At 41.5% G+C, this 18,546-nt stretch overlaps 1 protein-coding gene across 3 annotated transcripts in view; it reads left to right on the top strand.

Moving 5' to 3' along the window:
* Positions 1–18,546, top strand: part of HS3ST5 (heparan sulfate-glucosamine 3-sulfotransferase 5) — a 195,618-nt gene that overhangs the window by 170,293 nt on the left and 6,779 nt on the right. For 2 of the 3 annotated variants that reach the window (XM_040599479.1, XM_040599478.1), the window contains one exon: positions 18,254–18,392. In XM_040599479.1, the coding sequence (XP_040455413.1) occupies positions 18,286–18,392 (107 nt within the window). In that variant the 5' untranslated portion in view covers positions 18,254–18,285. Of the gene's footprint in view, positions 1–10,417; positions 10,570–18,253; positions 18,393–18,546 lie in introns of those variants that run through there. The other variant, XM_040599480.1, reaches the window with a different exon arrangement.

Raw genomic sequence — 18,546 nt, forward strand, 5'->3', positions numbered from 1 at the left:
CTTCTAAATTTGAATGCCGAAACATGGGCACCTGCTGTTGAACAACAGTTTCCTGAAACCTGGGCAAGAGGAAAGCCAGAAGCACTAAATAAAACTATTAGTATAACACATAGGAGAAGTGGGGGTGAACAAAATTAACAGTTGTATCATGCCCCATCTGACTGAAGTACTGATGTTATTAATTTAAAGCTGAACCAGCCATCTGGGCTCTTTAGCATCCATGTATGTTATGTTGGAGTCTGATCCTCACAAAGCGGGAACCAGGGAAAACTTAATCTGCCATTCTGAAGAAAGGCGATGATATTTCCTTCTCTCAGTGTGAAGCAGCCTTTGCTGAGCAGGAATTTAGGAGGCCCATGGGGTCTGTATGTGCTAGCAGGCACAGAGGTTCATTTTAACTTCAGCTGGCCCTTTGGGAGAGAGTAAACACATAGAGCATCTTTCTTTCCACATAGCTTCATAATAAACTTCCAGAGGAAAATCGGCTTGACAAATCTGGCTGTACAAGTCTAATTAAAATAGATTTTCCCTTTAAAAAGTCAATTCCATTAAAAAAAACCTCCACAGTTCTGTTTCAATTTCATCACTAGAAAGACAAGTATCAGTAAGCTGCTGGATCTTGTGGGAAAAAAACCCAACATATACACAACCTGAGTGATTGATTTTAAAATGCAATCAATTAGAAATCACAGTTGACTCTTTTGCTTGGATCTTAATTTTATTTGGAATGGGTTTCTGTCCTTGTCTACTATTAATTAGTAATAATAATAGTATTGTTCTTCTACGGGAATTTCAGACACATCTGCCTTCCTATCAGGCAGATGGTTGGTACAGCTCAAAGCACTCTCAGTCACAGCAGAGGTCTCAGCTCCATTACTTCTGTTAGCTGGCAAGGGAAGGCTTTGGTGAAAAAAATGGTAACCCTGAACAGAGGAAGAAATTGTCAGTGGAATGAGTTTCTTTTTCCAAGCTGCAGCCTGAGAGACAGCTGCAGGCAGGGGGGGCTGCAGCATTCTCACAGCATTGCAGCCATCAAGGCTCGGATGCTGGGGCACTGCAGGGACATACAGAGGAATGCAGTACAGGAGCAGCTAGAGCCTGATCTAGAATTCCAGGTATTAAACTGGTGTCAAACCGTCTGATCCCCATTTTTATCTAAAGCAATAGGCCAGACCTTCCTTGGGCAAAAGCAAACTCAATTGCATTATTTTTTGTTTGTTCAAGGGATAAGCCTAGCAGCTGTTCTTGTTGTGTAATGTTTATAGCTTTACAGAGGCTGCAATAACAAGGGAAGCTCCATGTGCAGGTATTGGCCCCTTCAGTGACCTTGGAAGAAGCAGGATGCACAGCCCCGAGCCAAGCAGTCTCACTGACAGTTGACAACTGGGGGGATGGCTTAATTTTCTTTTTTTCACTTTTACAATGCAGACTAAATACTGCTCTGCAGTAATGCTTTCCATTGATATTCAGCTGACAGACTTGATTTTAAAGCAAGTATTTGTTATTTTCGTAGATGGAAAAAAGCTGTTAGTATTCTAAGAGATAAAAGAGGCTTTTCTCTTTTTTCCTTGTGCATCAAAGGTTGCAAACACATCTGTAGTTCTGCAGTTGGTTTCTCCAGTGTACCCTGGTAGAGCTGTGAGGATTTAGGACAAGGAGTGTGAGTGCACATGAAGTGTTGGTTTCTTTTTAATCAGCCCCGTTCTTCACACAGCAGTGTGAATAAAGCCTGAAGCTGGGCACTGTGAAAACTGACATGTAATGGCACCTTTGGGGGCAAGCTAGGCAGAATGATGCTTAGTGCCAGTTATTATGTAGTACTAGTGTGAGGATACACACAGCGTTCCATGACCTGCGTATATAAATAGCAGAGGGAGCCCCTAGGAATCTCAAGGTGGCCAGGTGCAGGGGAATGTCCTCTCACTGGGTCTTGGCATGAAGGGGACCAGCTACATGGCACGTCCCTGGTGGCCTGGGAGTGTGGGCAGATTGGGCAGGAGCCTGACACCTTCTCCATGGGACAGGCCTCCTACCAACAGGTATGTGGGGAGAAGCAGAGAGCAGTGGGGAGGAGTCGGCCCACAGCCAGGAACCGCTGCTCACCTACGACACAGAAACTTGAGTAAAATTTTTTCTCCTGGAGCCCCAGCAGGACCATGGGAATAGTTCCTCTAATATGGGGTAGTTTGAGAAACCTACTACTGCTGAGGCTATTTTGACATATTGCTGCAGGTAGATTTAGCTGGTGAGGGCACTGAACCAGCAGCTTTCGGAGATAAAAGACAGACACATGCAAACACAAAGGGGAAGGGCAGAAGCATGTGCTGCAATGGAAAGCAAGGTTCTCTGCATATATTAAACTTCATCTGCATGGTACCTTTGTACCTATACGCAGCTGTGTTTTACAAAACAGAATTTAGCAACTTCCTTAGCTCACCTAATACAACATAAAGGCAACTCTACAACCGCATAGTCTGTTAGGTAGCCATTAAATAAACAGCACTAGGACCGTTAACTTGGAAGTAAGAGGTGCCCCACTCCCCAGAAGTCTGATTCTGTTGATAATAGCATGGCCACAGACATCATCCCACCTGCTTGGATTCTTATTTTGATCAGTCCCACAGAACTACTAAATACATTAAATTTAATCAAACACAATACATTTAGTGCTTTTAGAAGAGTAAAAGTGCCTGCCATTCTCAAGAATGAGAATTGCTGAGGGAATTAATACAGGGCATTAGTACATTAATGCACACAAAACCCAAAAATATTTCTAGGGAAAAATAAGGTGGTTAGTTAGCAGCAAGAATGTTCATGGAGTCATAGGAGAAGCGTCCTCAAAGACCAAAGGGTTAAAGTGAACCTGTAGATAGGGCAGAGCGCTACTTGAAAGAAATCACTGAATTAATCCATAGCTGGTACTAGAAAAATAATCTTAGGTAATATTGTAATATTGTTTCCTTATCCTAGGGTATGATCTTGCATTTGCAGAAAACAGGGCCTGTTGCAGAGATGCTAGGAGGCAAATTGTTTGCCTGAGTGGTTGTCAGCACAGAGGAAGGAGCGTGGCACTGCCATCCATCCTCTGTCATGACAGGGGCCTCAGGTGGGGACGTGCCACTGCTCTACAGCACAGGCAGCTCCGTCACAGTCTCTCACAGCCAGCTGTTCAGTGCAGCTACTACCTCACAGATGTGGATTTTTAAGCAGGTATCACTGGGTCTTCTTTGCATAAGAGGAACCACAGCTGGGTAGAAATGGCCACAAGCCCTGTCTCACTAGAGCATCTCCTTCTTCCTCCTCATTTTGCAAGAGGGCTTCAGCTGAGGAGCCCTGGGAAGGGGAAGAAACAGATGCACAGCACGGGTGCTTTCCAGCAGAGGGGAAATTATCTTGGACCAGTGTAATTGAGTCTGCTCTTCTACCACACAGTGAGGATAAAGTTTTCTGCCAGGCTAAGTTATGATCTGGCTCCAGTAGCACATTGTTTCACATTGTTTTGGGTGTAAAGCTACCCATTTTTATTATTATTTATTTTTAAAAAAAAAATTTTAATGGAAATCTGCCTGGTAGTCTGCTACCTGGTAATTCCAGCAGCAGAGCAGGATGAGAGATGGCACGAATGGATGCAAGCTTGTAATGAAAGTAAACCAGGAGGAAGTCAATCATAATAAATGTTTGCTTAAGAATATACCATACATTCTGACATGGAAAAAGACTAGTGTCTCCTTTACACTCTGTAAGGTGAATTAACTGAGAAGCTGTTCCATTCAGATGCTATTGCAACTGGGAAGCTATGAGGTGAACTGCCTCAAAAATTAACTTCAAGGAGACTTAGAGTATATAAAAGAGGATCCGTCTCTGAACTTAACCAGCATAGCACATGATTCACTAAGTTTCAATGGTGAATTTATGATGTCGAAAAAATTATTTCCTGTCCCATCTTCCTACCAAAAAAAAAAAAAAAAAAAAAAAAGATAGAGAGAGAAAGGAAAATAGAAATATATCATACATAAACTTCAGTTACATCTTATGGTGAAATACAGGATGAAAAGCATAATTAGGGTTCAAGGTCAAAATGAAATTCTGTTCACATCTCAGTCCTTCACACATCATTCTGCGAAAAAAGAGAGCTGAATAGAGGAAGAATTAACTGATTTCTTTTAAGTTTAGTAATTGCAAATGCAAAATGAGTATCATTCTGCAGACATGGTGCCAGAGGACAATGCAAACTAACGAAATAATGGTAGTCCTGATAAATAATTTATGCACCATATCAAAAGCTGAATGAGATAAAGAAATGGAGAACCCATTTGAAAATTTGGAAATTGCTCAAAGCTCTTCCTCCAGTGACTCCCAAGAGGATGAGCATGGAGCACTAATAAACTCCATGACCGTGTATAATTCATAAACTTTCCCTCATTTTTTGATTTTCAGTGCTTACAGTTTATAGTTAACAAAGGAACAAAGAGTGGAAAAATCCTGGTAAGAGTTGAGAGGACAACATAAGCCAGCTGATTCCTCCACTTAGTCTATTCATAAAGGGCATTTGTTTTCATCCCAAACTGCACATATATCCGTCATTAAACTTAGCACACTGAAAACAGAAAAAAACCCTTCTGCTCACAGCCTCATGCCTACTTTGTATTTGTTTTTTTATGACAGCTATTACAATGTGAGATTATAACACACCAAAAGACATTTCAGAATGATTTTTATTAACAGTATTCTGTTGTGGCTCTTGGTTAATGTTCAGACTGGATATGTTATGGATTCATTCAATAGCAGCAAAGCAAACTCAGAGCAAACCAGTGGGTGCTGTCTAAAGGCAGTGGGGTGTTTCTGGATGGATTACATAGCAAGAAACTTCCCCTCACACAGCCACATGGAAAGATATTACTAAATTCAACAAATCTAAAAATTACGTTCAGATAAGACTTGCCTTGAAATGATTTTGACAGTAACAAGCCTGTGAAGTTCTATTCTGAAAAGACATGGTGGGCAAGAGAGTTATTTCAACTCTTTGCACATCAGGAATTTGTTGCTTGCTGTCAGGCACAGCACAATTCAGTCGCACTGCCAGACTTTTGTAATCAGTGTGGATCTCAGTAGCTTGATGATTTGCCCTTCAAGGATGCAACATTAAATATTTTAAGCTGTTATGATTTTTTTTTTTTTCTGTAAGATGCCTTGGAGCTTTACTCTTTTTTTTTTTGCAGTCTTTAGAAACAGGGGACAGTGTCTTGTGGCTTTCTGAGGGAAACCCTCACTTCCTACATTGACTACACAAGCACAGCACAGCACACCTTGCAGCTGCATGATGAGTTTCAAGCTGCTGAAAGGCTGTGATGGCACCCAAAGCCTCTGTTGCCACATCAGAGTGAGCAGCATCTGACTTAAGCAATCACAGCAGAAGCTGGTGGAACACAGAGGAGGAATCTCCAAACAGCTTCCCACCATCACCAAAGACACAAAGAAATCACATAACACTCTCAGGGCTCTTTGAGATCTGTTGTCCAGGACGGGTAGACGGGAAAGAAGGTGACTACTGTCAGCAAGCTACAGAAGTGGCTACAGGGCAGCTGCCCACTGGTGATCCCCTCTGCTCATGCACAGACTGTCATGAGGTTGATGAAAGGGATCCATTCCCTCAGTTCCCCCCGTCTGTCCTGCCTGCCTCTGAGAGCCTGTTGAGTGTAATTCAAATGTTGTTTATTTCATTAATTTCCTCCTACCATCAATTGATGAATAAATTATTCATAAGTAAATTTATAAATTATTCTACCGTTTCTATTGATGATTGACTAATATTGACCAAATAAATTATTCACTCTTCTTTTCCCCCACCAAATGACAAATAAATTATTTGTGAGTATTCTTTTTTTCATTATTAGATCAACTCTTCCATCTATTGAGACATTTATAAGATGTCACTCACTCTGACAGCTACAAAATTTGTAAGCAGGACCCTTTTAGGACCAATATTTTCATAGACAAACAGAATTAGTTTAACTATTGTATGTTTATATGACAGCTGCTCTAAGTATGAGGTCCTTTAGAACATGAGGAGGTGGTTTTGTATATCTCAAAGCCAACTAAACAAAATGCTGCGATATTCTGGGGTTAATTCTCACCCAAACAATACATTTTTAACTGTGTGGATTTTTTTACAGTCTTCTGTATTTGTACAAAATAGCCAGTGTTGAGGCTTGCAGCCAGCCGCTGAGCTCAAAAGGTGTTTGGATGCAGGTTCCATAAATGAGCAAAGCCAAATCAGACAGATACCTTGACTAACGGCCACTACAAACAGGACCAGCATAGGCCAGAGCTTATTTCAAGTTCCTGGATAAATTACATGAGCTTTACATCTAGCTAGATCCATTGCTTCTCTCTCTTCTTTCACTGATACAGCAAGAATTATGAGGCAGACAAGTGATATCCTTTTCTAGTGGCATCATTTGTAGCATATTTTACCATGCAGACAAAATGTGTCTGCATCCAAAAATATGGACAGTCCATGTGTTGGCTGTCGTTATGATGGGTCAGGAAAAAAAAACCCAACATAATAAATAAATTCATGTCTACAAAAGTGATACTAAGTCACCAGCACCCAAAAAGGATTAAATCCTCTCTGGTCCATGGAGCTCAAGTTAGATTAAGTCCATCAGGTCAATCAAGCTGTATTAGTGTGAAATCAGTATAAGGACCATGAACACTGAAAAGTATTCTCTAAAAAGTCGGTCTAAAAGAGACAGAGAGAAGGCATCTCATGCCATCAGAGGCGCAGCCCTGCTGTGTTTTATCAGGTGTGACTGCCAGTGAGGGTCAGAAGCAGAAGCACACACCTCTCTCTGCTCGCATCTTTCTTGCCTCAGAGACCCACCAGCAAAGCATGTGCAAAGAGGTTTCAGTTGACTTTTTATGGGTTTATGTTTTTTAATTTAAAACCATGGAGCAGGCATATTTACCAAGCTGGGTGCATGTAAAAGAGTGACTACAGCCCCCAGACAGCAGTTAGTTGAACAGCTCAGGCTGCCCGATGGAAGATGAATGGGCTGTGCAAGGCAAGCAGGGCTGCTCTGCGCGCAGAGCTCGTTTGCAGAGGGCTCATTTATGGGGGACTCTCCAGCACCACGCGGCTCTGAAACACCTGGCTGCTGCAGACATGAGCTGTCTCTTTGTTTTCCCTTTCCTTTCCACCCAGACGGGGGCTGTGAGCTGTCACTCGGGCCAGTATAGCAGTGTAATACTGGCCTTTAAAACACACACACAGCAGAAAATCACAGCTCTCTCATTTTCGGAGAAAACTGTTAATAGATCTCCCTCTCTCATGGAGGCATTGTTACTGTTTTAAGTTCCTGGCTAAACTGGCATTGATTTTTTAACTTAGATTTCCACATTAAAATAGGCAGCAGTACTTAAGGAACTGTTGTGGTCAGGACTTACAGGGGAAGCACCTAGCTCAGGGGTCCTCAAGCTTTTTAACCAGGGGGCCGGCGCGGATGCAGTGGCAGGCAGTCATCTGCGGCTGCTTGGTTTCCCCCCAACCCCCGGCGGGGGGGTCTGTAAATACCGGGGGCTGGATTGAGGACCCTGGGAGGCAGTATCCAGCCCGTGGGCCGTAGTTTGAGGACCCCTGACCTAGACTTTGCATTCTGAAAAATAACTGAGTAGCCTTTGGGGTCAAGTTTTTAATGTCCCTTTCTTCCTGTTCTCCCAGCAGAAACCCCATGGAATACCCAGACACAGAAATACACAGAAAGGTATGACAGAGAAAGTGGGAAGGTAATAAAAGGGTGCCTAGACAGATGTGGTGTAGTCAGAGAGCCAGGCTGGAAGAATGCTCTTTGCAGAGTGGATGTGGATGGACGACAGCTGTACTGGTCAAGGCCAGAAAAAAGAGCACTGCAGTAGCTGGGATAAAACGGTGAAGGGAACCCATGGGTAAAATTTTAGGTATACAGGTATGTAACAGACTGTATCTTTGGGACTTTTATGCAGAAAGAACCTATGAAACTTAGCCTTCGTGTGAGGTTTCAGAGAGTAGTCTGAGCTGAATATGTCTCATATTAAGAGCCTGCATAAAACACAGACATGCTACCGATGCAGAACAAATGTAGGTGCTCCATATTAGACAGTGTGATGTCCGTTCATCAGTAATGGAGCAGACCAGGATATGAGTTTGGACAAGACAAAAAAGATGAGCAAGTGTACTATGTGAAGATATGCAGGTAGGCAAGAGAGAGCTGCCTCCTCCACAGGACACTCAGGGGAAGCTGAGGCTGCATAAGAAACAGATCACAGAGTCACAGAAGCTGAAGGAGAACAGGACCACAAGAAGACGTCACCATATTTAGTTGTCTTGCAGTATTTTGCAATACCATTGCAAATGGTCATTTGCATCAATAATAGGAAAAAGGACTTTTATCACTACTGCTTACTCCAGTTTAGCAGCCAGAGCAAAACAGCTGTGCAGGTGGTAGGTATTACTGCAGCACACATGGCATGGTGGTTGGCAGCAGTGTAGCTAGGCCAGTGTGTCTGGCCTGAGGAGCAAGGACTGCAAAAAACTGTTCAGAGTCACCCAAATTATTTTTTTTTATAACATGTCCATATAGGCACAGAGGGGTGTGGGTGTGTGTTATCTCATACATTGGAAATTTTTCTCACTGGGGAGTAAAAGCCATGAACAAAAATCTACTTAGGTGTTTTTTACTGTAAATGCAGTGTACCAGCAAAATATACTTGCAGCTTGGTTAGGTTTTTGCTGTTAGTTTTCTGATGAATGCTTGTGACTCCTAGTAATGTTTTGCATTTAAGTCAGTTCTGCTACTTTGCTAAAGGAAACTCATAGAAAACAGAGCTGCAAGGAGCTGCAGGAGGCCATGTAGATTTAGCCACCATAATAGCTAACAGGATAATTCATTTAAATTGTCTGCCAGTTTTAATTAATTAAAGAACCTTCAAACAGTCTTTCATATGCCTTATTTCAGGAATGATATTATTTGGGAAAGGACAACTTTTTACAAGGGAAAAAACATAAAATCAATAGTCTGCAAGCACAACTCAAAGCAGTGGAAAAGAATATTAAAATTACAAGCATGTGGAAAATGTAATTTTATTTCACGCTGAATCATATCAAGTAATACCTCCCTGCTTTCGTAGCTTACTCAATGCAGTTAAACTGTTCATGACGAAGACTGGTCTCTAAATGAAGGACGGAAGAAGAAAGCTCTGGCTACCTACCTGCTTACCTTTCCCTCTGAGGTCTCATAATCTTCTTGTTTAAGTCTTTCCCAGAGCAGGAATACAAACTGTTTACTTCTAATGTGTCAGTGCTATTGGCCTTCTTTTGTAATTTCTTTTGACTTTTGCAGTCATTCCTCACCCCTCTTCTGTTTCACTGCATTTTGCTCCTCAACCTCCTTCTTCCTTTTTGGTTGCAGCTGTTGTAATGCCAGCTGGAAGAAACACGGCTGGTATTCTCTTTTGAAGACTGTGAGATTAATATCTATTATAAACTTTCTAGAGTCAGAATTGCAGTTCCACAGGTTTTCTACCTTAGTGTCATCAGCTCCACTGTTCCTGAGAAATGGAGCGGACAAGGCAGGTGATCATTTCAGAAGAAAAGGAGGGAAGTAGCTGGGGAAGCACCACTAATTCGAAGAAAAGGGCCAGGCCTACTAGATTAATCTCGTGCTCTGTGCAAAGGAGTGGAGGGTAATATACTCAGGATGCTGGCAAGGAGACAGGCATCTGTATTTTGAACTAATGAAGTCCTATTAAGATCCACGTGCTTGGAAGTGTTCCTGGAGTACTGTAGCTAAGTGTGGATCATGGCAACCTAGTCATCATTCAGCAGAACACGGCCGCCTGCCTCGCCGGCTCAGATGCAATAAGGCAGTTTTCCTAAGCAGATGTGTCTGAGACCTCAAGGGCATCAAAGTGTCTGAGATTCCTAACTACTCTGACAATCTGGCAGCAGATCTGTTTGGCACAGGGCACGGCAAAGCCAATAGCAAGCTTTGGAGTTGTTTCTCTCTTCCCAACACCATCTTGCTCAATGTCTTTCAGTAAGATGCAAAAAAAAAGAAGGGGTCAGGCTGAGAAAGGAATGTGATAAAGAGCTGCTTGTGGCCTTCTGTACTGTTGTCATTTGACACAGCAGCTCTCTAGAGATAGTACAACTATGGATAGATGAGTTTTGAGGGTGTCTGGAGTTAAATGTCCTGTGGGTAGTGGACTAAATAAACAGCCATTACCACTCTCTATAGGCTTGAGAGAACCTCGATATCTGGGTGTACCACCCACCCCAGCCCCGGTGGGCTTGGCATTATGAGTCACAAATGCTCTTTCAGCACTGATAGTGTGCTAACTTCTGTGAAATTAACATATGTTTTCTTATCTAGTATCCACACACAGGTGCTGATTTTGTGGGTGGTCTCCCAGAGTAAAGCAGACTTTCTGGAAAGAGGGTCTTAACCAATTCTTCACACAAGGAACTGGCTTCAAGGGCAACTTAAAGGCAGCCCTAAATGTCAAAACTCTACAATAGCAGACAAAAAAACGGTATTTTTAAGTTATTGTTACAGCTGTGTCGTAAGATTATAGGAAATCTTTATGTTAGAGTTTATCTGCATCGTTTACTGTTTTCCATCAGCTTTGCTGACATTTTCTTCTCTGCTGTTTCAGTCAATATGAGTCAGGAGGAGAAAAGGACATGTTTAGTACACAGGGACATTTACCTGAATCTGAACGTGTTCCATGTTGTGAACATATTTCCTTCTTTTCTTCCTTCACAACTTGGAACTGAACAAGTGTGCATTAATCTTATTTCATCCCATCCCACTTTTATGCTAGAGAGAAAAAAATGAAACACTGTAATTACTCATCAGACTCAAATTTATTTTTATATTAAAAATATGAACCATTAAGGGGAAAAAAATCCAAATTCAATTTCTGCAGGCTCAGCTCTTTGCCATTCCCTCCAAAAAATGGTATTTTCAAAGCTTTCAGTTCCCATTATCCATTTCATTTTACTGTGTCAAAAAGGCAAAGAATTTCATCTGTTCTCAGGCTATTCAGTGCTATTAGGAATGAAAAATCCTGTCTAGAATGAAAAATCATGTTCTGCTTTGTTATGATTATTCTAGCTCTTTAATACAGTCCACATGGTGCAACAGTACTGTTGCAATTAAGCCATCCAAGCAGAGGGTAGTGGGGGAAAAGTACAGTGGGGCTGTATCTTTCCTTTGCCGCTAGCCTAGTCTTTCATCGGTGAAATAGCACAAGGGGAAGGGGAGGACCTGGAGGAGGCTAAAGGAGCAGGAGCATAACCAGCCAGACCACGAAGAAGATCATGAGCTGCTGAGATGATGCACACAATCTGAGGGATAAATTCCCTTCTTTCCCAAATGCCATGTGATTTCCTACCCCAGAAAAAGTCTAAGTGCTTGATTTGTATAAATTTTACTCCCAGTGTGAAACGCAAGAAGCAGTATTTAACGTTCAAGAAACATAATGCAAAATCAAGAGAAATGGAAACTTGCCAAGTGATCAGTTCCCTGACTTGTTTTCTCAGTCACTGTATTTAAATTCCACATAAACTCAAAGATCTTTTTTCAGTGTACGAAGACAAATATTTGTTGGTCAACAGATGACCCCTGCTGGCGTGCAATATCAAAAAAATCTATGCTAACTAAAAATATCTATTTATTTTTTCCAGCCTCCTTTGTGCATATTTGCCTGTGGTTTCTACTTCACTTTGATTAATCACATTACTCCATCAAGACTGTATCTCTGCAGTCTGTTTCCCAAAGGATTATATGTTGCCTTTCTTTCTTACACTTCTCTCCATAATGAATAATATGCTATCCGTTTATCTACAGCATCTTCTCATCTCTGCTCCATGTGTCCAACAATTTCCCTCTGATCATTTTCAAACAAGTTCCTGGCGATCTTCTTGTCTCACTGTCTGTTTATTTGGTGATGATAGCAACAGCTTCTCTTTTCAGTGCTTCTGCACAATTTGTAGTGTTATCAAATTCAGACTTTTATCAGTAATACTGTCATTATTGGTATGCTTTTCTCTGTTTTCTCGTACTTATTTGATTTTGACCTAACTTGGACATAAATTAGTTTTTACAAGAGTTTACTTTATTTGGCCAGCACATGCAATATCTTCCTTTATCTATGACCACTTCTTGTTGTCAGGAATAGTCCATCTGTTTTTCAGTTGGCATTATCACTGGAATTCTACATAGTTGTACTGTCTTTTGGCAATTCACTCAATAACCCCAGCATCCTCTCACCAGCAAGGATGCAAACATGGTAAATGGGATTGGGTGAGACATTCACATCAGTACAATGTAAAGTTACTTTCTAGTGCTAAATGAAAATTCTTTATTTAACTTTACCATGTCCCTAACAAGTTCAGTCAGCTGTGCATCTGAAATCACAAAGTACATTATAATTTTTCTCTACATGATGTTGGACACACTTCTATTACTAGAAATCATGCATTGCATGTTGTGAAGTCTTTGTGATGTTCTTTGTGCATCGTGACTCTCTTGGATAACCAAGAAGAGACTTTCCTCATATGTGTATTTAACTACATTGTTTGAGATAGATACTTCTCATGTAAGCCCACTGGAGCTTTTTGTGAGTTGTTTTGTTGTTGTTGTTGTTGGGTTTTTGTTGTTGTTGTTTTGGGGTTTTTTTGTGAGAAAAGACTAAATATAAAACGGAACTTTTATTTTTCTCCAAACTTTATTTTGCTTTTATTTTTGCTTTATAGCTAAAGGATGTCAGCAGCTTAGAGCATGCCTTTCCATCAATATTCTTCGCTTATTCTTGAAATCTTTACTTCTACCCATGATTCAGAGCTGTTACTCCATGAGGTAGTGTGTCACTGCTCACTGACTGCTTAGCAACTTCAGTGCTAAGTGAGGTGTAGAAGAAGCTGTACTTACGACATCCCTTAGGACAGTATACTGTCCTCTCTTTGGTGGGAGGTTCCACATTTAGCATCCTCATCCAGCTACTGGGAAAGTTCTGCCTGTGGCTTTCACAGCTCTTCTCCTGCTGGTCAGTTCCTTGTTTACCAGTTCAGCTGTCATCCATAACACAGAGGAATTTTGATTTTTTTTTTTAAAAAACACCCTTATTTGCCTTTGATAACTGCTAAAATCTTGTCACTTTGGATTACTTTTTTTTTTTTTTTTTGCCTTCCAGCCTCTCATTAAGTTTAAGAGCATGTGTTCCTTATAGAAAACTTTGTGCAGCCTTCAATACATCCCAGAATTTTCATTTCTTCCTTTTCATTTCTTCTTTCCATTTCATTTAAGTGTTGCCATGTTAGTCTCCAGCAACATTTCTGCCTTAGGGACCTTCACCTTAAACACATTCTGGTTGTATTAACTCCATGGCTTAAATAGAAATGTTTCTTCAGTCCTTTCCTTTGTCACGTAGAGCCATCTCAGTACATCCACTGCAGATGTAGCCTTTTCTGAACCAAAGATATTATTTCTCTAGGTTTTTTTTTTTTTTTCATGAAAAAGCCTAACATCTGAGGAAAGTATTATAGAGTTCACAACCTCTCTTAAATAAAACTCCTTCCATGGACTTTAAATTAGATGCCGAAAGTGATCACAAAAATGAAAAAAAGCAAATAAAAAATGTTATATTTGCATTTCTAGTGAGTGTAGTTGTCATTCTGTGGAAAAGTTTTCTGTACTTATGCAAACACAGAGCAAATGGAACTGATTGGGTTTTGGGGTTTTTTTTGTTTGTTTGTTTGGGTTGAGTTTGGGGTTTTTTGCATTGAATCTTATTGCAAACATCAATATTGAAGTCATGAGACCTTGTGGAATCTATATCAGGAAACAGCTTGTCATTAATTTGATTTCATTATGGCCTGATGACCTCCACAGCTTTAGTGGGGCTTGCAGATAGGACTTAATTGGTGTCCAAGAGCCTGTATAAGGGAGAACATGTGGACGGCACTTTAGTCTCTTGTATATGTTTTCTGAGAGATGAAGTTCAGAACCAATTCCTATAGTGCTGAAGTGATACTTTTTATTTAGAGAGCAGCACTGAAGGGTTTAAAACTGGAAACCAATGAAAATTTACTATCATCATCATCATCATCATCATGTTCTTCTCTTTCCTCTTTTTTAATTAAATAACTTAATTAAAAGACTAATTAGCAGTAGCATATCAACATAGAGATATAGTATCTGTGCATTTTTCTTAATAATTAAGCTTCAGCTATGGGTTTTCTGCCTTTCTCAGTGTCTAGAATTCCACATTTATATGTCATTTTAATGTTTATTTTTCAATGTTAAGAAAAAGTATGCTACAAAAAAGGAAGAAGTTTATCATGTGGTTAAGGCACTAGATAGGAATTCAGGCATTTCACACTGAATGCCACTGGTGCCACAGGTTTTCTCTGTAACCTTGAGCAAATCGCTTAATCTCTCTGTACCTCTGCTCCTCATTTATTTTTTAAAGGATGAAATATTTTTCCTGTTTCTGTATTTACATCGCAAACTCTTTACTGTATGTTTTATATGATTCTTTTTGCAATAAGGATCTTATCTAAGAATTCTTATAACAGGGTTGCTTTTATCTATGTAAAAAGAAATATATTATGTATGATAGGTTATCCTGTATGATAGGTGATCCTAAGTTATGACCTAGCCGTTTAAGGAGTTACTATTATTACTAGTAAACTAGAATCATAGAATCATAGAACGGTTTGGGCTGGAAGGGACCTTTAAAGCTCATCTCATTCCAAGCCCCCTGCCATGGTCAGGGACACCTTTCACTAAACCAGGTTGCTCACAGCCCCATCCAGCCTGGCCTGGAACACTTCCAGGGATGGGGCATCCACAGCTTCTCTGGGCAGCCTGTGCCAGTGCCTCACCACCCTCACAGTGAAGAATTTCTTCCTAATATCTAATCTAAATCTGCCCTCTTTCATCTTAAAGCCATTTCCCCTTCTCCTATCACTATGTGCCCTTGTAAAAAGTCCCTCTCCACCTCTCTTGTAGGTCCCCTTTATGTACTGGGAGGCTGCTATAAGGTCTCCCTGGAGCCTTGTCCTCTCCAGGCTGAAAAAAACCCATCTCTCAGCCTTTCTTCATAGGAGAGGTGCTCCAGCCCTCTGATTGTCTTCATGGCCCTGCTCTGGATTTGCTCCATCAGGTCCATGTCCTTCTTCTGTTGGGGACCCCAGAGCTGAACACAGTACTCCAGTGGGGTCTTACAAGAGCAGAATAGAGGGAGAGAATCACTTCCCTCGACCTACTGGCCATGCTTCTTTTGATGCAGCCTGGGATTCTGTTGGCCTTCTGGGCTGCAACTGTACATTGTTGGTCCACGTTGAGCTGTTCATCCACCAGCAGCCCCAAGTCCTCCTCAGGGCTGCTCTCAACTCATTCTCTGCTCAGCTGGTATTGATTCTGGGCATTGCCCTGTCCCAAGTGCAGGACCTTGCACTTGGCCTTGTTGAACTTCATGAGGTTTACTCAGGACCACCTCTAAAGCCTGACAGGGTTCCTCTGGATGGCATCCCTTCCCTCCAGAGTGTCAACCACATCACACAGCTTGGTGTCACCAGCAAACTTGCAGAGGATGAGGTCAATCCCACTCTTCATGTCACTGACAAAGATGTTGAACAGCACCAGACCCAATCCCAAACCCTGAAGAATACCACTCATCACTGGTCTCCACTTGGACATTGAGCCGTTGACCACAATTCTTTGAGTGCAACCATCCACCCAATTCCTTATCCACTGAGTGGTTCACCCATCAAATCCATGTCTCTTCAATTTAAAGACAAGGATGCGATGTGGAACAGTGTCAAAAGCTTTGCACAAGTCTAGTTAGATGATGTCAGTTGCTCTTCCCTCATCCATCAGGGCTGTAACCCTGTCATAGAAGGCCACCAAATCTGCAAGGGAAGATTTGTCCTTAGTGAAGCCATGTTGGCTGTCACCAATCAACTCCTTATTTGCCATGTGCCAAGAGGGTCTGCTCCATGATCTTGCTGGGCACCAAGGTGAGACTGACTGGCCTGTAGTTTCCCAGGTCTTCCTTATTTCCCGTTTTAAAAATGGGAGTTACATTTCCCCTTTTCCAGTCCATGGGAACTTTACCAGACTGCCGCAACTTCTCGAACATGATGGATAGTGCTTTGCCACTTCATCTACCACTTCCCTCAGGACGTGTGGATGCATCTCACCAGGTCCCATGGACTTGTGCACCTTCAGGTTCCTTAGATGGTCTTGAACCCAATTTTCTTCTACAGTGGGTGGTTCTTCATTCTGCCTGCCTTTGCCTTCTGTGGTTTGGGTATTAGTGTGTTAGAGATTCAGTCAGACTCAGAGCTTCAGTGTGGCATGGCTCTTTTATCAAGAGATGATGGGCTGGTCTTACAAAGGCTGTCTCTATAGCAGTAAAATAAATGTGCTTGGGAATTACTATGCCACCCTTGAAGACAACCACTACGGAGTGACCTGCTTCCATACCATTAAAGTCAAGCCAGCACTAAGGCAAGCAGGCTGCATCCATACTGCTTATTGGGAATTGTCCCTGGCTTGTAGTAGCTCCCAAACTATATCCTGGAGTCTCATGAGAGCTTTCTGGGTAAAAAATTTAAAAGTATGGGCAGAACAAAGAAACATTTGTAGGCTCTGTTTAACAGTGGCCAGTCAAACACTGTACTCTCACTACCCACTCTGCTTCTCTATATAGCTATATGCTTACAATACTCTATCCCAGTCTTGCTTGATGTAAATTCTGAGGCTGGAAAAGAAGAAAGTGAGCTGCAAAAGGAGCTTTGCTAGTAGTAAAACATAGGAAACGACATAGAAATGTGTTCAAAGTAAGTCTGGTCAAAATCCAGATAAAAAGCCATTTCTGCGGAAACTACTCCATAATACATTAAACATTCACTGGCTGAGTAAGTTAGACTATGGATGAGCAGTTCAAGTGATTCAAGTTTATATTTTTTTTTTTATTGAGAGGATCAATTTGGTGATTAAAGCGTTCATTCAGTAGGTAGATGATATGGCTTTACATCCCCTAAGCCAGTGAGAGGATTTGAGTTTAATTGTCTTTTATATTTATAAGAAAGCCAAGGACTGGTACAGAGTGAAGAACCACATTATCTTGGGCTGTGCTCTTGAAAAGAAGAGTTGATCGTTCTCCTCAGTATACCTTGTAAGAAGGTATTAGGCATGCAGCTGAGTCTCCTAAACAGGTCTGCAGTCCTGAGCACAAACCTCAGGCTTAGGGAAGAGTCAAGCTAAAGACAAACAGGTTTACTCAGCTCTTCCTTCTACCTTACCTAGGGACTCCTGGTGATTCTAGTTGAATCTTCCTGGCACAAAGTCATTATCTTTTGACTCCTGCCTGCCTCATATCTAAAAGTATTTGAAGCAAAGTTCATTTGTGGGCTTTAGGTCGTCTCTGGAGCACATCAGAAAAAAAAACAAACATTAAGTCTATGCTTTGGTGTTGCTGAAATCTGGGGATTATAGGCATGCTCAGTTCAAGGATGCCAGTTTGTGTCCCAGCCGCTTCTGAGGTGAACAGCCAAGGCTGGCGTCAGGCAGATGAGGTGCTTAAGAGGTTCTCTGCAGAACAGCCCAAGCTGACACTCAGCACAGGGAGAGCTGGTAGGATGCACTGGTGTCAAAAATCATTGTTGTGCCCACCCCAGCTACATGCTTCTCAGGTCTGTCTGCTGGCACAGACCTCTCCAGCTTACACTCTAATAATAGCAGAGACACAGCAAATGTGCCCCCATACACTGTGTGCACAGAACCTGCAAGTCTAACTCCTGATTACTTCTGCCTCATTTGACAGCAGAGCATTTAAATCTCTGTTGAAATCTAAACCAGGCTGATTCTGAAGGGCTTAAATTCTAAACATATTTACCTAAGAAGAGATCCTATTACAGTACAAGCCTCTACACAGTCAAGACCCACAGTGGGGCTACCAGACAGCCCTAGTAATGGTGGGTGTAGCTGAACTATCACTTCTAGAATTGTCATCCTATCCCAGATATATTGCCCAGTGTTACCATGTAGGACAGAAAAACAATAGCAAACAAAACAGTTTTAACTCATTATTTTGCAGTTTAAAAAGATTTTGCAAGTGTGGCTTAATCACTTGCAGCAACTGACTAAACATTATCTTGCATATTGCTTTCCAATGAGTATTTTATGTGTTGTTGTCTCTGCAGACTGAAGAAGTCCTGAAGATTGATGGAGGGCCATGCTATTCAAACAGCAGGCGTTGCTGAGACAGAAGCTCTTTGTGCTAGGCAGCCTTGCTATTGGAAGTCTCCTATATCTAGTTGCCAGAGTTGGGAGCTTGGATAGGTAAGTTCTTTTTTAATAATAAATGGACTAGGATTGTTCAAGTTTTTGCTTCAAGGATCTGATTTATTTTCCTTTTTTTCCTTCTTTCCTGTTGTAGTGTCTACTCGTATAGAAAGACAGAAAGACTGTCTATTCTAGTAGTAGTTTTCACTGT

The sequence above is a fragment of the Falco naumanni genome, chromosome 6, assembly GCF_017639655.2.
Source record: "Falco naumanni isolate bFalNau1 chromosome 6, bFalNau1.pat, whole genome shotgun sequence".
NCBI classification, from domain to species: Eukaryota; Metazoa; Chordata; class Aves; order Falconiformes; family Falconidae; genus Falco; species Falco naumanni.